Source organism: Pteronotus mesoamericanus, unplaced genomic scaffold (assembly GCF_021234165.1).
Source record: "Pteronotus mesoamericanus isolate MK-2021 breed Mesoamerican mustached bat unplaced genomic scaffold, CSHL_Meso_final scaffold_174, whole genome shotgun sequence".
Classification (NCBI taxonomy): domain Eukaryota; kingdom Metazoa; phylum Chordata; class Mammalia; order Chiroptera; family Mormoopidae; genus Pteronotus; species Pteronotus mesoamericanus.
Window position 1 is genome coordinate 31,517,886 of NW_026555309.1, and position 23,637 is coordinate 31,541,522.

The 23,637-nt window shown below is 40.3% G+C and overlaps 1 protein-coding gene across 1 annotated transcript; it reads left to right on the forward strand.

Moving 5' to 3' along the window:
• The first annotated feature begins 5,756 nt into the window (after positions 1-5,756).
• On the forward strand, positions 5,757-23,263 carry LOC129084431 (60S ribosomal protein L23a-like). Its single transcript, XM_054590682.1, has 3 exons — positions 5,757-5,869; positions 22,763-22,873; positions 22,924-23,263. The coding sequence occupies exons 1-3, from the start codon at positions 5,757-5,759 to the stop codon at positions 23,261-23,263; spliced, it is 564 nt and encodes a 187-aa protein (XP_054446657.1).
• Positions 23,264-23,637: the final 374 nt, after the last annotated feature.

Here is a 23,637-nt window from a genome sequence, read left to right on the forward strand (position 1 = left end):
GTTATTTTCGCTGCCCGCTTACTTTTGATTCCTAGCTAGATCACCATCAGCCCAGGCAGCTGTCCCAGCCTGACCTGCTACTCTATTGGCAAGCTAGTGCCCACGTGTGTGCACACACAAATACACATGTGCCCGCACACACGAATACACAGGTGTGCAGTCTTATCACTCAGCAGTGTTCACCGGGTCTCCCTCCCCACTGGCATCACTGTGTCTCAGTCTCTCTCAGCTTTTTCCCATTTGCTTTATAGATTAACGTGTTTGTCTCTGTCCCCCTTCTACCCTGTTTTTTTATAGTCTCTCTCTTTTCCTCTCGTGTTGGTCTTGCAAGCCTGCTCTCTTGTCCCCTTGGTTTGTCTCTCCCCTGCTCCTGCCTCCTCACTGACAGAGGAGCTGACATGGTTACACGCGCAGTTCTGTTTCATCCAACCGTACCCAGTGCTCTCCGTCTTTGCCTCGTTCAGGAGGTTTTATGCAGGGACTGAAGTGCCCTACTGATGCTTGTGGCAGTATCATCACCGCACATCTGGGTCTTACAGTAACAACAGGAGCACTGTTGGCATAGAAACAGGAGCTAGGTGCCACCGAGGGTGCCAGCATGAGGCTCTAATTCCCAGTCAAGGGCTCCCTGAGGCCCATGGTGATGTCCTAGCAGATGACTAAATGCCATCTGGAGGCTCAAATCTGGCCAGGAGGGCAGCCACGTCGTGGTGCTCAGTATTTAATTTTGATTTCTCCTGAATAACCCAGAGCAAATTTTGTAATTTGCAATGTTGTAAATTTTGTCAACATGTAGGGGATGAAACGCTGGATAAACGCTGTTCATCCAGTACACTCTGGCTAAGCATGCCCTGGCTGTCTTTTTGATTGCTCATCCATTTTATTTGTACTTACAAGGGAAGAAACGTATTCCCGAGAAAGCACTTGTCTCCGTGAGCTCTGAAACTACCCGAGGACACCTGGGTTCAGAGTTAAAATGTGTTGTTTCCATGGCAAAATACAGCTATGGAGATGGAAGGGGTTAAGTTCTCACGTGTAACTGGGATCAAGAAAGAAGGAGCAAAACTTACCTTCCCAGTCTCTCTGGTCATTCAAGAATTACCTCTCCGTCGTATCTTTCATTGGCCAGTGATAAAAATATAACCTCTCTTACCCCAAATCCTGTCAACCAGAGAATTCTGTTAACCAGAAATCTCTATTGTTGATGCTTTGCTAGTATAATGTTATGTAATGTATATTCTATATAATGCATATAAAGCTATATAATTATATGAGATATAATCTATAGAATTACATATGATCATATACTATGGGTGTATTATATGATTACATATAAAATATGCTACATATATTGCATGCATAATATATGCTTACTGTGATTTGAAAGTAAAATTTAAATATGTAATAAATAATATGTAATATATATGGTTATATAAAGAACTCATGGTTCATTTAAACTGTGAAGCAATCTCTTAGAAATTCATTCATCTTCAACAATAGTTAAGAAATTTCTATATATGTGATAGAACTCCAACTACCAAACTGTGTTCAGTTAATTCCTATGTTAAGGCTATGTTTGCATTTTAATTATTTAAAGGTATGGTGTACATACAAGGTAAGATTTTCTCTTTCTCATTTGTCAAATGCTGTATATTGAATGATACATATGGTTCAACATATGTAATTTCTGCAAAGCACATTTGCTTGTTTTGTCTGCCCAGCAAGGCTGCCCTCTTACTGTGAATAGTGCCCCAATTTATCTTTGGGAGACTATCCCTTCCCACTGTAGATGGAAAATAAAATATATTTAAAGGATGTATTTTTAACTAAATAGCTTCCATAAATAATTTACTTATTTTTCCTCCTGGAGTGTTTGTGGGTCAAGTGATTTCCTTTTGTCTCCTCTTGAATACATTCCTTATTCCCTACAAATCAATTAAATTGAGGCCATTGGGGCACTGTTGTTCTCAAATTCGTAATCCCGTGGTTTACAAATGCAGTTCCCTTTCATCTCTGCCAGTCTCTACTCTTGCCTCCTGAGAGCTCATCATTTCCACTGCATGTGGTTTTCCGGGTCTCTATGACTTTGACTCTCCTCAACCAGAAAAGTGAAAAACAAAGGCAGTTAGCAGGGTCATGGGACGCTTCAGCCTGTTAAGCAGGCATATCACTGAGGTTCCCCTCTTCTACACTTTTTAGATAGGTTTGGGGATAAATCTGACCTGTCTTTTCTCCCTCAGTTGGGGGATTCAGCCACCAGGCTGGCCTGCAGGACTACGTCATATCAGTGTCACCTACAACTCAAGTCCACGGCCTGGACCCCAGAACTTCAAACCCCGTGTCTTCAAACGAAGTGATGGAATTATTAATCCTTGGGAAAAGTTCAAGGCTGTAATAACATTTGCTCCCCATACTGCAAGTTTTATGTCCTGATGACTTTTCAGAGGATTAATTACAGTTTTCTCTTGAGAGGAAATTGTGAAACTCAGTAGCTCACCTAACTTTGCTGCAGGAATGATTCTCATTTGGCTGAAATTAAAAATTTAAATAGATGCCCTAGGAGTCCAGCCAGCCTAAGAGCTCCCTGTGTCCTCTTTACAGCTGAGTTATGCTCTACAGGTTCCTGTTTAAAAAAAAACCAAACAAACCAAAAACCCGACCTGTGACTGAAATGCCGTGGAAGCTGCTTCTTTCATCCACTAATTAACACCTCTCTTCCCCATCTCCACTCCCTCCTTAGGGACTCCGCCAACGTGATTGTTCATTCGTTTGTGAATAAGCTCTTTTTCTCTCAATCTTCCTGATGCGATGCACTCATCTTCCTAACTCTCTTCTGCATGCATTTATGTATTTCCCACATTGATTATTATGTAAGATCTTGGACAGTGAGAAGGCAAACGAGTTGCCTTGTTTGAAAGTGTGTCGTTTGGGTTGGAAGATAAATACCTCCCTTGCGCTCCCCTCCCTACTCTGCCCAGGCCCACTAAACAGTGCCCTGCTGATTCTTACTGGGAGTGGTTTCAGGGAGCCTGAGGTAATTTTGGTGTCTCTGGAAAATAAGTGGGTATTCTTACAGCATCTGCATCCAGACAAAAAGCTCCTTTGCATTCACTCTACTGTATCATCAATGGAGCCTTGAAATAAACATTGACTTATCTAATTTCTTTTTAGTAAAGATCTAATGATTTAAACTCCCTGCATTTAAATTTGTTCCACCATGTGCTAATTCTGAAACCTCGTGCAGGTTCCTTATCTCTCTCTGTCCCCTGTTCTCTGAAAAATGGGAACTAATAACAACAGTACCAATATCACAGGGCGATGGTGAGGATTAAACAGGGCAATCTGTGAAAGTGTCTACTCCTGCTGTTGTGCCTAGTAAGTGCTCAGTTAACGCCAGGTATTAAATTGCTATAGGAGACACCACTGCAGTTTGGTACCCATCCTTGACTCAAACATGCAACAATCTTCTACTGTGCAGGCTTTTCTAGTTATTTGGCTACAATGAGGAACAAAATACCATTGCTGTTCTCAGGGAGAAAGAAGTTGGTCCAGAAGAGACCTACAGAATCAACTATGGACTCTACAATATGGTGTGAAACGGTACTAACCGTTAACATTTATTGAATCCTTAATACTATGCTGGGTACTTTATATGGATTATTGTTTTTTAATATTTTCAGAAACTTATGCAGTAGATATTACTCTTTTATTTATTATCCTGATGAACAAATTAAGGCTTAGAAAGATTAAGTAAATTCAGATCTGTCAGCCTCCCGAAACTAAGCCTTTCACCACTTTTCTTCACTGAGTGATGAGATACAAATCAGTACCATGGGCTAAGAGGGACCATAAACAGAGGTATTAACTCTGTGTTTTAAGAACCTGGTGAAGAGGAAGCGACACATGAGCTGGGTCTTGATGTAAGAAGGAAAACTTAAAAGGGCAAGGGGTGAGGAAAGTATGCAAAACCACGTAGCTGTGGCCATAGACAGGCTCGTGGGTGCAGAGGGTGGAAACGGTGACGGAAATGGGAAGGTCCATTGGAAATGGTTTGGGACACAATGCTCAAGAATTGGGATTCTGGTTATGTGTTCAAGAGAGGTTTTTAAGAAGAGAGAACTCATGATCAAAAACAACTTCCGTAACACCATGCCTAGGGAAGACCCCTGAACAAAGCAAAGGTCAAGAATAATACAAAGGCCAAGAGTCCCCTGACAGGAGGAGCACGTGCACACACCGTGCTGGCCAGCCCACCTACCTGTGTGCTTATTTGATGACTTGTGCTCTCCTTCACCATGTTGTTGACTTTACAAGTGTAGCAAATCATGCTGATTTTGCTAGCTATTTTAATTCTAGGGCCTAACACGGTCCTGGTATTTTTCTCTATAAATACATATTGCTTGAAATTTTGGATGACTAAAAGTTCAGAAGAGGGGGACCAGGAATTGTGAATGGTCAGGAAGCCAAAATAAGGGGGTGCTGAAGCTGAGCCTTGGAAGATGATTGGACATGAGCAGACAAATGGTGGGAGGAGGGATGCACTGGAGAGAAAAGGTCATTGGGCGAAGATCTGGAGGCACAAGAGGACACAGTGCATTCAGACAACTCCAACAGTTGGTCTGGCTAGAACAGGGTTTCTCAGGCTGAGCACTGTTGACATTTTGGCTGGATAATGCTTTGCCATGTGCAGCTGTCCTGGGCATTGCAGGATGTTTATCAGCACCTCAGCCTCTACCCAGGAGATGCCAGTAGCACACGTACTTCCCCCAGTTGTGACAACCGCGGATGTCTCCAGATACTGCCAGATGTCCTTCCCCTACCAATTTGGAACAACTGCCAGGGCCTTTGAGTGAAGAGAAAAAAAAAATAGAAGGACATACGCAATATGCTGCTAGAAAGAAAAACAGGATGCATTTCAAAAGATAGGACCAAAGCGGATGGGCTTCGTGGGAGCCAGTGGGAAAATTCCTGTGCGACTTAAGCAGAGCAGTGCCACGAACACAGCCTTGGGTTTTAGGAAAGTCTCTTGGCAACTGTGGTTTGCAGGGGGTCAGGCTTGTTTACAAGGAGAACCAGCCATTTCAGTCCTCCGGGCAAGAAGAGATGAGAGTCTAAACTGAGACCAGGGGAGGAAAATAGGAGGAAGCTGACAGTGGGTGACAGTGTAAACCAGCAGAACATGGTTCTGAAGGAAGGTGCTGTCAGCATGGACGCGATGCGAGGAGTCCTTTTGTGGACTAAAGGAAAGCTAACCAAGAGACCGCTTGCTGGAAGCTAAACAGTTAATCGCACGAGAAGGACACTAATCAAATGAACAAGTGGGAAGTGAAAATGCCATCCCCAGTGGAGAAAGCCTGCCAAAGCCAGAGCACACAAATGGAGAAAAATGCAGGCAACATCAGCGAGGTGCTCCTGAAAATGGAGTCTAACTACAGTAAAGGATTCAGACAGAGGGAAACAGATGGTCGTCACGATGTCCTCCATCACTTGACAAGCTGGATAAATCGTTGTTGCCAGGGAAGGAATAATAAAAGCAGTATTTTGCCAGCATGAGCTGCTGCCCCTGGCCTTTGGTTCAGAGCTTGCTTCTGGAGGCGAGGAAAAAGGAAATAAATATGGAGTGATGGAGGGAAATCAATTAGCCCCTCACAGATGGGTCTTCAACATCCTAGAGACCGTTACTGTCACAATATGAAAGGTTAAGTAAGGTGGTGAGAGAAAGCACATGGGGAGCGTTGTGTCCTGGGCTTTCAGAGATGACCTCGCAGCAGCAGGAGCACCCAGAGGGACCATCGAACAGCTGGGGGGGACGGGACCCAGACCAAGGTGGCCAGGCCGGTGCCTGGGCGCTCAAGCCTGCCTCCCCCAAGTGCGTGGAAGTCAGATTTACAGAACTGGACTGAGGCCGTTGTGGGTCCTGAAAACCTCATTGACTAGAGAAACCCACAGGGCGTACGTGAGAGTTGAGAGGGGGAAAAAGATGGATGGACTGCCTAAAACACACTGTTTTCTTCCCAGTAAATATATTATTTCCACAAGCTTTTATTACACAAAATTATGCTTGAAGTAAATAGTCAGCACAATAGGCTGGCTCACAGAATGGGAAGAGTCCAGAAAAGAGAATAATGTATAAGTAAATGTGAAGAATTATGTAAGATATTTAAGCTAGACTCTGGCTTCACTTAATGCTCAACAAATTGAGATGGAGGAGAAGAAAGGAGAGGAGGAGGAGGAAGTAGAAAAAGAAAAATGAAGAGGAGGACAAGGAGAAATAATTTTTAAACAAAAATCATCATAAATTTTTTAACAGAAAGAATTTTATCAAGACAGAGCCTGGGATAATCATTTGAGGTTTTGCTGATATCTTTCTTTTATCACTCATAATTGAAATATTATTGACATTTCTTGGGCATCTGAAGATGAGTTTTATTTTCATGTTTTCTGCATGTGATAGCAAATGATACGCATGTTGCCACTCAGTGCCTAAATGAGGCTTCCAAAGCAGTTGCTATAATTAAAGAAATTACTTGCATCTTTTATAGCTCTTTACACGATTTTATTTAATCCTGATAACTCTGTGAGAAAGAAAGGCAGAGCGGGAGTTATTATTTTCGCTTCCCCACCCCCGAATCGATGTGGCAATACAGACTTACAAAGCCTGAAGAGGCTTCCAGTCTTTCTCAGCTAGTTGTGTGAGAGCTGGGATTGGCTTTCTGTCTAGTGCCCTCTCTTTGCAGCCTGGTGCTTGCTAAAGGGAGCCAGGTTTAAATAGAATCAGGAACCCAATGTGACGGTGAGAATCCCCTTGTCGGTGGCCTAAACACGCCTTTTGATAACAATTAATACAAAATTGTTTCTTACTCAATCAATTTACCTTTTAAACAACTCACCCCCTCTGAAGCCATTCCCGTCCCCACTGTGCCCTACCTCCGTTTCCCCATTAGCTCATATCCCAACTTTGAGACCAGGAACGCTCGCTTCTTCTAGACAGTTCTTCAATTAATTCCACCTTAATGAACTCCACTTTTAGACTAAGAATTTTTAAAGTCTTAGTTTGCACCAGGATGCATTGTGTTTGTTTTTCTTTTTAAACAGTGAATTTAGCTTTAGTAAATACTGCTCCATACACCTTTGTGGTAGCAGGAAAAGGTTTTAAAATGTTAAACAATATAAAATTGCTATGTTATAAGTAAAAATGGTTGAATATTGACAATTCCCTATGGGTCAGCTCCATCCTAAGCTTCATATTGTGGAGATTATTTTCTCCTAGTTTTTCTTTCCTCTCATTTAAGAAACTATATTTGTCTGGGCCAATTGCTTGGGTCAGCTCAATCTTAAGCATCATTTTGTGGAGATTATTTTCTCCCAACCCCTAAATAAAAAAGATCATTAACAAGAAGCAGAAGAAAAAGAATATGTGCTGTCTATTAGGTCTCAAAAACCTGGGCTTTTAAGGAAAGAGAATGAATTTTAAAGATAGATAAAATTGTTGCAAAAATATCTGGGATAAGAGCAAGAACTTTCCACCCCTTTGACTAGGAGGAAAAAGAAAAGATTTATCAGACTAAGGAGGAGGTGGGGGGCGGAACGGAGCTGAAGGGATGGGAGCAAACTCCATGTGTCTGTGCTTAGCAGGCCTGAGATGAGAGAGCTGGACTGGAAAGGGACCCCGGCTGTGAGAAGAGCTAGGTGTACAGATGGGTCGCCAGGCCCCTCTCAAGAGAGCGCTGCCCCTCATCAGCGGACAGAGCCACTGGGCAGTTGACACAGCACCAGATGGTGGCCACCTAAACATGTCTGCCTCAGAGCTACATGGACTGTCCCCTGAGAGCCACTAGCATGCTGCTCCTTGATCACCCCAAAGGGAATGACTCCACTCTGCACCGTGAGACTCTGCATGACCTCTATCTACTGTCCTCCCTGTAGACAGCTCCTCCCCTTTGCATCCAGAACTCCAGGCCCGAGCATTGTCTGCTCAACACTGGCAAAATGCTTGACTAGTTCACAGAAGGCAGACATGTCCTTCAGACACACATTTCCCACCTTACACTTGCATATGAATTTACAAAGCCCAAAGCATTTTGCTATCCAGTCTGTACATTGTTCCATCAGATTTTTTCAAGAGAGAAAAGTGCTAAGAATTAAATTCTCTTATTTTCCCCACTGATTTTGCACAAAGGGATACTCCCCAGCTATTGAGACATATGACATTGATTCCCCATTTTAACATTGTGTTCAGAGAATGGGAAGAGACTCAATAACTGAGCTATTCAGTCAGTTGTCTTTGAGGCGCTTCCAAGGAATTAACCTGGCGTTGGTGTGCAAGATGGATCAAGTGGCGAGAAGCCAGGTTTTGGAAGGTTTTGCAGTAATCCCTGAATGAGGTGGTCTGTTCCGAGGCGCCTTATTGCAAAAGGCTTTAAAAATAATTATTATTTTACTGATTTGTTATGTAAAACTTGGGCTAGTCACTAGAACAAATAAATTACTTATTCACACTCATTCTCATTCTTTGGTGCTAAAATTACTGTGCCAGGAAAGATTTATGTGACATACTTAAAGGTCCATGACAAACTGTTGAAAGAAGATCAATTTCACAGAGATTGCTTCCTTTTGTCACTAACAGTCTCCCGCCTCTTTAAACTCCTCCCTGTGTGGCATCTCAGTAGCATGTCAGAACCCTCATCTGAATAGGAATTGTAAAGGATTCTGGCTTCATAGCTATTTGTTGATAAGACAAAAATTGACTTTCAATGGAAGTTACCATGGGGGAAGTCAAGTGTGGAAAACAGGGTAAAGCCTCCAACTTTTCCATGGGCTTTGAAACAAGACTGTTGTTCAGAGACTGCTTAAGACTAACCTGGTCCCTGCTCCACTATCTGTAGGCTGTGGGCATAATTCCACTTAAAAAGTATTGGCATACTGTTTATCTTGAACTTTATTTTCCAATTTATTGCCTTGTTGTTCAAGCCAGAAACTGGACTTTGTCTTCATTTCCCTTCCTCTCCTTCAACGTGAATCTTCAATCAATCACCGATTCCCAGTGCTTGGTGGCTCTCAAACTTAGCATGGATCAAAAATAATCCGGTGGGCTTGTTAAGGCACAGATTGCTGGGCCCAGCCTCAGAGTTTCTGGGGTAAGCCCTGAGAATTTGCACTTCTAACAAATTCTTGATGATGCTGACCATTTAGAGACCACACGCTGAGAACCACTGCTGTAGCTTGATTTCTGAGCATCTTTCACTTTCATCCATTTCTGTCTACTGTGCTATTTTAATTCAAGACACCATCTATATCAGCTGTATCCTGGCCATGATCTCCTTTAAAACACAAAACTGATTCATTTACACCCCTGCTGAAAACTTCCGTGGTCCTGTAGAATCCAAAAAATGATGCCCTCTTTCCTACTTCTTTGGCTTCCTCAGAAGCAAAATTTTAATCTCTTATCTGATGATTTTGTTATTTATCACCATATTTCAAATAATGTACTTGAATTACTAATTCTTATGTTTTTAGTTTTGGCATTATCATTAAAGCACCACTACAGACAGCAAGGACCTTCTTCTCTCTAGAGCTTTAACCTTTCTGAGCCCTGCACATCCTCCTATTCTCTCATTGTACCGCACCCTTCTGCTTACTGTTAATATGCAGTGTCGATACTATATTATGACTATGTAAATTCTATTCACAGCTCATCCATTTATGATAACTTTGTCTCCTGAACAACTTTTTGTTTTCCCTGCAGCTAATAATGAGCTTGAATTTGTTTGCTTAATTTTTTTTATATATGTCTTGTAATTCAACTCCAAACACCTCTTCGGTTTTTAAGTCTCACCCTAAGATATTTATATGCATCAGGAACGATGTTATTTTACTTTCCTGAAGAAGTTTATCTAAGAGTCTATTGGCCTCTTCCCTTCGGGACTTAGTTGCCTTCTGAGTACAGCTGTCTCCCTGGCTTCTCCCTAGTCTGCCATCCTGGGCAACTGCTTCATATCACTCTTCCCACGCTTGGTATGATTTCTGTGTCTGGTGTTCTTTTCTCCCACATGCTCTCTATAGCTTTTATGAAGTATATTCTCAAGTAGTTTTCAGGGTAACCTTGCATGGAAAATAAATCTATTGACATCTTGGGCATCATAAAATGTTTTTTATTCTATCCTAATGTTTAATGGATAATTTAGCTCAATATCAGATTTTAAGTTGAAAATAACATCCCTTTAGATTTTATCTAGTGTACATTGTCTTTTAGTTATCAACTTTTGATAAAATCTTTTGAGTGCAACATTTTATTTTACTCTGGAAATTTACATGATATTCTCTTTATCCTCAGTGATCTGGAATCTCTCTATAGTATACCTTGGCATGGGTCTGTTCTGACCATTGCATCAGACACTTGATGACCCCTTTTATGTAAAAACTGATATATTTCAGGTGTGGAAATTTTCTTCACTATTATGTTAATAATCCTCTCCCTTTCGTGTTTCAATGCTCTCTTTTTGTGCACCTCAAAATTTTTCATACACCATATGTTATATTTACATATATGTACACATATGTGTATTGAAAACACTACAAAGTATCAATCCCCAATTGCATATATCAGAAAAAATAAAGGAATGAAAATCAACAAAGAGTACATATATGTACCTATATACATACTACATACATGTTTAATTGAATTCAATGGCACAGCATTTTCCTTAGGGTTTTTTAATTCTATTCATAAGTGAATTTTTGCCTGCATATAGAAATTGAATTTTACTATCCTTTTAAAATGGGATAGGGGGTATATTAGATTGCTGTGACTGCCATGACAAATTACCATAAATTTAGTGGCTTAAAACCACAGAAATTTATTCCTACAATTATTAGTAAGAACTCAGGATGTCAGTTGGGCATTGCTCCCTTCAAAAGCTCTAGAGGAAAAGCTGCCTCTTGCCTTTTCCAGCTTCTGGGGGCTGCAAGCTTTCCTTGGTTTGTGGTCACATCACCCCAATCTCTGTGTCTGTGATCACATTGCCATCTTGTCTGAAAACTCCCCTTCTTCTCTCTTATAAGAATGTATATCCATATAATCCTGGACAGTCCCTTCCTCTCAGAATCCTCAAATTAAGCATGTGTTTTGCCATACACATAAAATACAGTCACCCTTTCACTGTATCAGGTAACATTCACAGTTTCCAGGAATTAAGACATGCACATATCTTTTCTGGGGGGAGCGGTGCTATTCAACCCTTTAGGAAGTTTACTTCTTATTTTATATCCTGAAAAATTATTGTAAAATAGAGATTAATTATTCCATGAAAATTCCTATGAAATCTCCCACATATTTTGAACCATTTATATAACTAATCATGACATCATTTTAACCAGTTATTAAATTTCTTTAGTGTTTAAAAATCTAATCAAGGGTTCTTTCCCTTCTTTTATCAATTTTATCTGATTTTGTTTTCCTAGGAAATGATTCACTTTCTCTAAGTTTTGAAATGTATTGGCATACTGGCATTTAGGATATTCAGTTACAGATTTTTCCATTGCTCCTGCATGCCCAGTTGTTCTCCTTTTCATGCCAAATACTATTTATGAAAATTTCCTATAATTTCTAGATAAATCTTAATTTTATTAATTTACTTATTTCCTTCCTCTAATGGTTTGGAAGTTTTATAATTCATAATGCATTTCTATTTAGATTTTAGAGTTCTCATCTTGGGCAAGTTACCTAATTTTTCTGTGTGTATGAGTTTCTCTACTTGTAGATAAAAGTTGACAGCAAAATATTCCTAACAGAGTTACTGTTAGAATTTTATCAGAAAATATATCTAACACACTCATATATTTAGCATATTGTATAGCTCATAGCAAACACCCAATAAAAAGTAGATTGTGATTATTATTATTAATATTTTGAGTATTTGCTACAAATGATCTGAAAAACTTTCTAGACACTCCACTGACTGAAAAAATTTGAAAAGTAGATTGTGTATTCCAGTGCAATAATGTACTTTAACTGCCGTGTGGGGTGTTTAATTATGTGCCTTCCTGTTAAAGCCTTTAGTGAGAAGTTGATTGATTAACTCAATCAAGATCATCCTCAACGATGACTCCAAAAATACATGTGACAAATTGTGGCTCAGGAAGTCAGTCAGCATTCGGGAGTAAGAGGAATAGGTAGAGGGATCATTTTGTCTGAATTATTAGTTCTGCACAAGAGGGATATTGTGTGATAACCCCACGCAGAGAATCTTTCCTGTTACAGAGTTTTAAAAAACATCTCTTCAAAATTCACTCTAAGGTGATTTTGGTTTCAAACTCTGAAGCTTGGGGGTATTTGTTTGCCCTTCAGAATGCAGAATATTTTTTTTGTTCTTTTCCTTAACTTTACTAAAGAATAATTTTAAAATATAATTGCATATCAAATTATCATGTATACTTTAAATATGTACATGTACTTCATGGAATAATTTTCAAGATCAAGATAATTAACACATCTATTGCCTCACACAGTTAACTCTTTTTTGTGTGGTGAGTGCACTTACGATCTACTTGCAGCTACTTTCAAGTATGCAATACCACTTTAACTTCAGAATATCTACCATAGAATAAATCACAATTTTTATACAAATGTACTAAAAAGAGACCACTTAGAGGCATTAGCTCTGGCATAGGGAAGACACTATATCAAATAACCAGGTATTAGAGGCACAAACCCACTGCTCCTGTTCTCACACCATGAGAGAATAAACTCACGCAAACTCAGATCAGGGCTGGAAGACATATGGCACGCCCTCCTTTCTCACCTTTCATTTGAGTAAATCGCTTACCAGTCAGCCTAATCAAAGCAGAAGTGAGAAGAGACCAAGTTTGTCCTCAGTGGGTGCTCCACTGTCTACATCAAGCAAACAGGTGCCTGTATACACACATGCACACAGACTTCCAGAATCAAGAGCAAAGTGGCTATTTCACAAGTCAACCCATTTCATTCTTGGGTGACTTCAACTGTAAAAAGATAAAAGCCTAATCCTGTCACTCAAAATATTAGTGACATCTGACAGCTTGTATCATCAGTCTTTCATCAGGATGCCTTCTGTGTGTTCACCCAAGGTCCTGAGAAAAGTCTTGGACAGGATCTGATTCAGGGCAGAGTGTGCAATACATCACCGAGGACATCTTTGTGGATCTATATGCTGTGGGTATAGTCATTCTAAGGAGCTCAGCTTATATCGCAACACTTTTGTCTAAAACATTTCAATGGCTCTCCACCATCTCCAGCCGTGTTACTTAAAGTGTGGTCTGTAAAATATTGCTGGGCTGCAAACTGTTTATTTTTAGTCTGCAACAAGGTAAGTACAGAAATTAAGACTAAACGTTACAGTTACTTGAAAGAGTGATTTTATGCCAGTTTAATCTTATAATTAAAAATTTGGCTAGGATTTTGTATGTCTTTATTTCCTGTTTCTAATCATTCATTTTAAAGTGTTCTACAAATGCACTGCCCTGTCATGGAATAAAAATTAAAAAAAGAAAAATGCATCTTTTACGGAAAGAGTTTGAGAAGTGCTGATCAGCAGGATAAAGTCCCTGCACTGTGTGATCTACAAGGTCCTCTGTGTCCTGATCACTGTCCAGCTCTTCAGCTTGTCACCTGCCACTCCCGCTTCCCTTTACAGTACTGTGGTCTAGCCATGTGAAATCACATGCACTGTCCTTTTCTGCCTGGAACGCATTTTGTACTCACAGCTGGCTGCTACATTTCTACTTATCAGTGGGGCCCAACCTTTCTGTGTGAGTCAGGACCCTTAGTTACAAGCAACACATCTCCACATCTCAAATCATTTAAACAGAAAGGAAGTTAGAGATAGAGGTGCAGCTGGCTTAGGATTCAATAGAATAGGATTCAGGTAGTTGAATTATTCTCTCTCTCTCTCTCTCTCTCTCTCTCTCTCTCTCTCTTTTCCCTTCCTTCCTTTTCTCTCCCCCCATCATTCTCTCAATTTTACTTCCTTTTACTGCAGACAGATATAGCAGAAGAATTGCAGAACCCAGCTTTGTCAACCCAAAGTAACAAGACAGGAGGAAAGAAAAGATGTCTCCCTTAACTTCAGAATAAAATCACCCCGGAAAGGATTCTTGTCCTCAATTAGATCCAGTGCCTGTTTTTGACCCCTGGACCAATTACTGTGGCCAGGGAGAAGGGATATTCTTGCCCTTCCACTTGAAAAGTTATTCTAAAATTTAGTTATGCTTATGTCCCTCCTCATCTTTCCCTTTCCCTTTCTGAAGAAAGAGAAACCCAGATGTTTTGTCCTTCACAAAAAAGTTTTGGTGCTTCCCACTGCTTTCACAGCTGGAGTGAAACACAATCATTCTCTGCCTCTGTGCCGTTCACTGCCGAAATACCTACCCCTCCTGCAAGAGTCCAGGAGTGAATCCCTAAGCATCTCTTAAAATAAAATGAAGCATTCCTTCTTTTCATGTCTTGTCTGGTCATGTCTAAATAAAGATACTGACTACTCATTGAGGCTACTTTATGCTTTGTATAATTTTATCGGTGTTCTTATAACATTCTATTATAATAATGCGTCTTTCTTTCCTAACACATTTTCTACTAAACTGTTTGAGTTTATCCACACTGTCTAACATATTGTTTGGCATATAGTAGATGTTCGATTTGACATTTGCTGCAACAAATTATAGCATCGATGCTCTCTGTACAATATTACAGATCTACACTTACATCAATTCCTTTCATACTAAAGTTTGATCTCCTTGAATGTGAAGAGTTCATCATTACATCCTTAGAAACTAGCAGGTGCTTAAAACACAGTAAATAACAAATAAATATGTGTTGAGGATGAATAGCTGAATGAATAAATTAAGAAAAAATAGGCATACATGGGGCACCCTTGATGACTCTACCAAGACTTCCTTTGCTGTAGAGAATTGGCTAGTACTATGGGGTAACACGGGTGATGGTCATGAGCCTTCCTTCTATACAACAAAGCACATCATTAGTTGGATACAAGACAGGTGAGCAGAGGCTGTTTAACCAAAGAGACAAAACTGGCTGCTGGGTACTGGATCATAGCTGAGACTCACGGCTACCTCCTATTTTCCACTCATGTCAATTCACTTCTTTTGTTCAGAAGGCAGGGATCTTTAACTCTGTACTCCTGGTAAACTGAAAAGAAGTATTCATCTCAAATGGAGCCTTCCAGGCAGGTTCTCATGAGACATAAACATCCAGCAAATGATCTGGTTGTACAGAGATGCTCATAGCAGGAACTGGACATATGTCTTGTATATGCAATTGGGAGAGGTAGTAAGGAAAGGAGAGGGGATGGTGGAGACTCACCATTCAGCATAATAACAAAGTCAGATCGTGATAACCATTGCCATGGTGACAAGCCACTCCTGTCTTTCCAGGGTGCACATAACTTATTAGTCACCGTCTCCACAATGTCAGGCTGACACGACCTGAGGAGTTATTAACGTCTCAAAAACTGCAGGCAGAAGAGGCTTATGCTTTCGCTATTTATTTCTGCTAAGAAAAAGCTAAGAACAATTTCTGAGGTCTTTGTTTGCACAGAGCCTGTGCTACATTGGAATCTGGAAAACAGATGCATTTGGCTTATTGTCTTGATGCGTCTTGTTTGAAAATATGCCAGTCCGATTAGAAATAATCATTCTGAAAGGGGCCTTGTTACTTGTAAGAGGATGAGATTTTTAGTATTACTGAGCAGTCTACTGTTTATTAAAATATTTTATAATTATTTTGTCCATCTTCTGTGAAACCTTCTGAACAAGGGCCCTGTTAAATTCACTCTGATCAATGTGTACATGGGCACAGGGCTGCTTCATTATCTGTTCAATGTGCTATAGAATGGTTTTGACTTTTAGAGTAGAATCACCAAGGCAGAAATAGTATGGAAAACTTGGAAACCCTACTTTTACCATTATTATTTAATTAGATATTATGACTATACTTATAAGCTTTGAAAATACCAATAGGATCAAACTGCTACATTGCTTACCACATAGAAACTCAAAAATATATGTAGAATTAAAAAAAAATGAATGAACAACCACAGACCATAGGTATACGATTATAAATTTAATGGCCGGAGTGAAACTCTGAGAAACACAGGAAATGAAAGTAAACATTGAATCTAATCTCAAATATTTGTCGCTTTCCAAATATGTCAGATTGTCAACCCCCAATGTCTTGATCTACCATGTCCATTCTGCCTTAAACGTCCTTCCCCACTTTGTCCATAAGATAGACTTGTACACAGTCTATTCTGACCTCATCTCTGAGAGCCCCAGCCCTTCCCACTGCCCCCACTGAAGGTACAGCTAGTTATGCTCCCCTCCACGGCCAGCCTGTAGCTTGTGAATTCCTGCCAGTCTGATCCCAGCAACTGCACCGCACACTAATGACTTCTCAATTTAAACTGCACCCGGCTCTCTTAAGGCCAGAGAGGTCTTACTCAGCTTTGTATTTCCAGTGCCTGCGTAGAGTAAATACTCAATAAATGTTTTTAAAAAACAATTCAGTATACTTCAAAACACAATTCAGATGCAGTCAGAATTTATACACTTGAAGAATGGTGCACTGATTCAAATCTAAGTTATTCAAAGTCACACAGCATGTGAGTGGTAGCTTTTGAAGACCTTCCACGATTTGAACCTGACTCTATCTAATGCCAATGCCCATATTCTGTCAGGTGTTGGGGTGTGTCCAGCAGCTATGGGAGGGTATTGGAGCTGGGAGGGAAGGTTCCTGAAAGAGGTCACTGAATTTGGCATCTGAATGCCTGGGAAGAAACTGTTCCAGAGAATCAGTAATAGAAGCAGGGAGAAACAAAAATAAGAGTCCATTCCTTTAGGTTCTACTGATCACCACCAGACTAGGAGAGTAATCCTGTGATGCTCTGTCAAGTCATTCTCCACAGCTGGGGCAAGAAGGCGAAGGCACATTTGCCATTTTGAAACTATACTGCCAACTCCATGAAAGAAAATCCACTTTTTTATTTCCCTCTACAGAGGCGCACATAGCAGGCGCTGAATAAATACTTAATGAACTAAAGAACATGAAACCAAAGCAATTATGCTGTTGGAGAGAAGCTTCCAGTCCTCCTCACAAAGCTGTGGGATCTCACATTTTAGCTTGGTTTATTTTTACTTCAGCTCTCTGAAGGGCTGGAGTGCAAGAAAAAACAGGACTTCTCTGAAGAAACGATTCTTACTCTGAGTCTTATCCCTACCACTCTGTGTGGTGAAAAAGAATTTTTCCTTGAGGTTCCTTAAATGCTTCAAACCTCTAGACAGTGGTACTTTTATGTCTTTTAAAAAATGAAAACCTCCCCCTCCCCACAATCTTCCACCTGGCTCTCCCCGCAGGCGACCCGCAGAACTGCGCAGCATCTGGGCCGCCCCTACGTTAGATCCTGCACACGGCGAACTGCATGCAGGTCTTGGTTCTTGGACTAAAGACAACTTCCAGCTCTTACATAAAGGCTACTTTGAACACTCTGCCAAGGACTTGGGAGGCATTTTCTTCCAAAGAAACAAATATATTTTGTTTCCAGAGTTAGCATGAGGCAAGACCAAGTTTCATTTTTTCCCCCTACCTGTTCTCTGTCTTGGGCTGAGACATAGCTAATTACAGACAGGGGCTGAAGGGAGAGGTCACCAACATCACATCTTCACACAGGCTCTACACTAGATGGAGATCTGGGTCAGGGCTGTCTTCCAGAAATGCAAATTAATATAATAGCCTCTGCCTGCATGTCAGGGCCAACAAGCTTTAAAACATAGTGACAACAGAGGGGAAGGAGTTCACAGGCTTGCAATCGGTAAAAATGTGCTCTTTCATCTTGGGCGACAGAAATTGATTTTCTGAGCCTTTTCGCATTGTCCCCAAAGGCCTTCGATGTTAAATCCCTGAGGTGTCAACATAAAACAAGAAGCTCGCAGTGCCGAGATCAAGCTCTCTTTGGCCTCGAACACGATCTGAGCATCTGGTCTCCCACCAGAGCTAGGATCAGTGTTAGTGCAGGGCCTGTGTTCCAGGGGCATCCCAGGTGCAGGTGGGCAGACTCTGGGACTAGGTCTAACCCATGGCCTACGCCTAAGAATGCAAAGGCAGTTGTCTGGTGGGATGTAGTAGAGCCTGCGCAGGGTCCAGTTTCCACGACATGAATATACACAGATAAATCAGCAGCAGCCTCTTTCCTATCTAGAGGCGTCTGGGGACTTTTCCTAGCCTGATAGTCAAGGTCATCCTCCCTGGGTAGGATTTCATTCTACATTTTCCCTGTTATCATATTACATTTCAAATTGCATAATTTTTAAATAACTATTTCTCTGTCTGTATTATATTCCTGACACACTGCTCAGCACCTTACACATATTTCAGTATTTGTCACTTTACAAATATTACAACTTTGCCAAGACTTCACAAAGGTTAAAAATCCTTCATGTTCTTGACTCATTCCAAAAGTATTTCTTGAGCACCTGCTATGTGCCAGGCACGGTTCTAGGTTTGGTTGTTAATGCTTCACAGAGCTTAGGTACTGGTGCAGAGTTACAGATGACATCTATGTATAACTTATTAATTAGTCCAAGAATAGAAGTGGTAAAGAGGAAATAGACTTATGTAAGGGAGGAAAGTGTATAAAGCATATAGAAGGTAAAAGGAGAGGCGTTCAGTTAGCATGTTCAGGGAAACCTCTTTGGATAGCCATCTGAATTATTAAAGCTGTGAGTCACGAAAAAATCCAGGGAGAGAATCTTCTGGACAGAGAGGCTAAGGGGTCCAATAGCAACTTAGCTTCCCTGTATTTGAGCAAGGGCTGGAAATAAGTGAGAGCAAAAATGATAGGAGATGAGGTCAAGCAGAAAGTCAGAATCTGACCATGCTAGCTAGGCCTTGGAAAACATGGTTATGAGTTTCCATTTTATTCTAAAGATAATGGAGGAGCCTATCTGTATATTTTAAACAGCATTATATTAGCTCCTGGTAGGCAAAAGGAGAAAGAGAGACAGGAGGTTGTCACAGACGTTCAGGTCAGGGATGACAGTGGAGTCACGTGGAGTTAGTGAGGGGAACTGGGGCAGAGTTGAAGGCATAGCTAGTAGGAAATGCTCATTGGACCACACTATTATCCTGAGATGAAGAAACAAAAAATGGGTAGGCAGAACTATGATATATTTGGGGGTGGAGGTAATAGGAGTTAGACTTATAGTAATCCAGAGCAGCGAAAATGTGGGTGCACAGGGAAGTCAGACTCTATTGGGAAATCATGAGAGGAATTGAGGCCATGAGATACATAATTCGGGGCCACAGCCATCTTTCTTTCATTGCTACCTGAACATTTCCAAGGGATGCTTTCTTTTCGGCTCACTCTCCTCATCCCTACACGAAGAAAGACTCAGCAACACCACAGTTTGTTCCTTACTTACTCAGACTGTTTATGTTACCATTTGATGTTTGCTTCTCTCTTATCACTGCTGATGAGTCACCAGAAAAAACAAACCTGCTTTCACAAACTTCCGGAGCTGCATTTGTGTTTGACAAGAAAGAGAATGCTGCTGGCAATATTTGAGCAGCTGGCTGTTTGTTTTCCTGGAGGACCCAAAGGTGAATATAAATAATTCAGAATGGCTTTTATGATCTGTCTGTTCCTGGGTGACACAAGTCAATGAATAAAGCTAAGATTGAAGAGGGAGAAATATTTTTAAAAGTTGAAGGAAAACATAAAATGTCATTTGCCTTAACAAATATTTATTGAACCGTCACAGTGTGCAAGGAAACAAAAGAGGACTAAAAGCCTGTATTTCTTGAATGCTATCTGCTATGTACGCTTGGATCTGAAAAAGACACAATGCAATAGGTACAATTCTTTTCATGATTTCATGGATGAGGAAATGAACAGGGTTGGAGAGCTGAGGGGATTGTTCTTACTCCCATATCTAGAAAATGGCAGAGTGAGCCCCTCGTGCACTGCCTGATTCTTGAGGTCATGTTCTCAACGGTCATGTGGACGGCTTCACAATTAAAGGGCTTGTTAGGCATTCACTACCTAGTGGTGTGGGGTGAAGAAAGGCTGTTAACAGCCAGAAGCGATTTAGGGTCACTGAGAGAGGTTACATGGAAGAGCTGTCCTTTGCCCTGGGATTGGAAGGAAGGATGACTTAAACAGGAAGAGGGCAAGTGTTCTCAGGGCAAAAGGATGAAAATAAGTGAGGAGTCCAGGCTATCATCTAATGAGTTTTCTCTGGGCTGCAAGGCAACTTTTTTGCATATTTATTCATCTTATTGATAATATTTATATATAATATATAATATGATGCAAATATTACAAATAAAACTAATATACATCATGTATCATAATATATAAGGCACAGCGTACTATGTAATTTTAGTATATGCTATATATAATTTGATCTAAATATACAAAAAACTTTACATATACTTCTATAATATTCTATTCATAACATGTATTTATGTATTTGTAATATATAGATATTATTATATTTCAATATGTATACTATACATATAATGTTATACATATATTTCTTCCACAGACTTAGTTTCAATTTGTATAACAAAGGAAGACCCAGCCTGGAAGTCTGGAGATGTAAGTTTCCATATTTTTGTCAAGTCCCTTCATTCCTCAAGGTCTCATAATCCAACTCAGACAATGAAAGGGTCGGACTAAATATTTTGAGTATCCTTATCAGCTCTAAAAGTCTTTGATTTGGATGTGAAAACACAGCCAAATGCTCTACCAGTTGGCAAAGTGTCCCCCATGTTGGCGCTGAATGTGTACATGCCCCTGCTGTTGTACATACTTGCTTATGTGCCCAGTAGCCCCTCTGGACTGTGCGCTCCTTGAGGTCAGGGATGAGGTCTCCTCCGCCTTTAGCCCCAGCATCTAGCCCATAGTTGATGCTCAATAGCTAAATATTGCCTTTCTTGCACAACACTCTTTTAAATGATTCTATATCATTTTTATTGGAAAGTATCACTCCAAACACACTTCTTTCCTCACTATTTCAAAGTAGTTCATTTTCAGCTTAATAAAAATAAATGGTTCCTAGCAGTTGGGATTTAGGTTGGAATCCCTTGTCAGAATGTTGTTGAAGGGCTTCATAATTACTACATATTTATCCTTTCAACAAGAAATCTCAGAACAATTTACTAAGAAAGCTATTACTGCATAATTCAGATGGAGGGACAAAGAGATCAGGAACTTATTAAAGGTTAATAAATTATTCACTGATTGGGACTTGAGCTTCTGAGCCCCAGAATCACAACTTTCTGTATAAACCCAAAAGAGTAGGCAAAGGAAACAGCATTAAGGGGTTGCGTGTGCCCAGGGTACTTAGCATAATCAGTTTACCTGTGTCAATTGCATTTCCGTTTATCAATAGGGATGCTGCCTCATGGGAAAAGAAAAGTTTCCCTACTCTTTTTCCATCCTCAAGCAGCATAATTCACCATTCAAATCTCTGCTGAAAGGGGCACAGGATTTATGTCAGCCAGATCTGAAAAAGGAGGCGCCCTCTGCAGAGCAGCCTCTCTGGGGCAGTCGGGCATCGCAGGGGTCCTAAGCTGGGTGTTTCGTGTCCCTCCACCATTCTTTCTGCCTGCCTTCTTCATCAGGACCATGTTTGAAAATCCCTTTATCTCCCTTTTACCCTGCTAGACTGCTACCCAAAGGAATATACCCCAATCCTTCTCAGTATGTCTGGAGAGATTTAGCCCTCAGTTAAAGGAGTTCCAAAGAAAAGATTTTTCAGCAGTACTGGAGGGAAAAAAAATGTATTCTTGTCTATAAAAAAATGGATCACATTTACTTGTTTTTGTGAGTGAGCTGAAGATGCTTCAGGAAATTTAGAAACATATAGATATATAGTGGTGTTATCATCACTTCAATATTTCAGGGAGAAGTCATAAATTTGTATACATTTGAATAGACTACCTACATACTCCAGAAAAGCTTGATTTGGGGAATATTCAGCACCAAAGAAATGCTTTTTTGTTACTTTCCAGCACAAAATTAATTCAGATTAAGAAAATTATGCCTAATGAAAGTCTTAAGGGAATGTGCTTTCCCAAGTACAAAAGAATTGTTAAAATTAGATTAACTTCATGGTAATATTGAACAAATTTTCTTGAGGGCACTTTAAAATTTGACTCACTCTTTTTTTTTCACTATCATTTAAAATATTTCTTTTGTAAACTTATTTACACTTTTAATTGCATATTTGTTTCTAAGAAAACAGCACCAAAAGAAGCAAATTGTGTCCTGGGAATAATACCCACTTTGGAATCACACCTGGTTCCAATTCCAACTTTGCAACTTGCTGGTTGTATGGACTTGGGGATATTTCTTAACCTTTCTAAAACTTCACATTCTTCTGTAAAAACGTGACAAAATACGTCCCTTGAAAGACTGTTGTGTGAATAAGGTAACATATTCACAGTGGCTACTAACTCATAGAAATTTTTAAAATCATGCTTTTTATTTTTAAGCCAAATCCTACCCCTATCTCCCTAAATGCCAAAATAATTGAGATTGAATTAAGAAGGTATTGACTCTTTGTTACTTATCTCTTTGCTATGCTGACCTCTTTCCCCATTATGTTCATATATTTCCCATTATGCTTCTCTAACAGATATTTTTTAAATGTGACTTGAGATAAATTGGAAAAGAATATTTGACCCTTTTCACAAAGATGGTGCCCAAAGCGGAAAGGCAGCTCCAGCTCCTCCCAAAGCCAAAACCAAAGCAACAGCTTTGAAGGCAAAGGAAGCAGTGCGGGAAGGTGCCTGTAGCCACATGCGCGCGCACACGCACACACACGCACACACACACCCATTCCCCCCCCACCCCCGACCCCCACCCCCATGTCATCCACCTTCTGGAGGCCTAACACACTGGTGCTCCTAAGGCAGCCTAAATATCGTCAGAAGAGCGCCCCCTGGAAACACAAGCCTGATCACTATGTCATCATCAAGTTCCCCTTGACTGTGTCCGCCATGAAGAAGCTAGAAGACAGCAATATACCTATGTTCATTGTGGATGTCAGGGCCAACAAGCACCAAATCGAATTGGCTGAGAAGAAGCTCTATGACACAGATGTAGCCAAGGTCAATATCCTGATCAGGACTGAAGGAGAGAAGGCATATCTTCAACTGGCTCCAGGCTATGATGCTTTGGATGCTGCCAACAAAATTGGAATCATCTAAACTGAGTCCACCTGGCTAATTCTACATATAAAAATTTTATACTAAAAAATAAGAATAATTGACTTTCTGTTTTCCTTTGGAAAAGAAAATGGCAAAATGACTACTGAAAAAATAGTCACCTTTTTCTAACTCCAACCCTATTGCTAACTTACAGATATCCAAACCCTCATTTAAGTCAAATGGTAGAGACATGTATGAATTTGGGGATTAATATGATGGAACGCATATATTAAACTTTTCTCATCTCAATCAATTCCTTCTTTAGTTATTACTTCCTTTAGTGACTTGAAACAAAACACCTACATTCTCTAAGAATCTAGTTCCCTGACAACAAATAAGAAAGTATTACAGAGACTGAAACCTGAAATAGATGC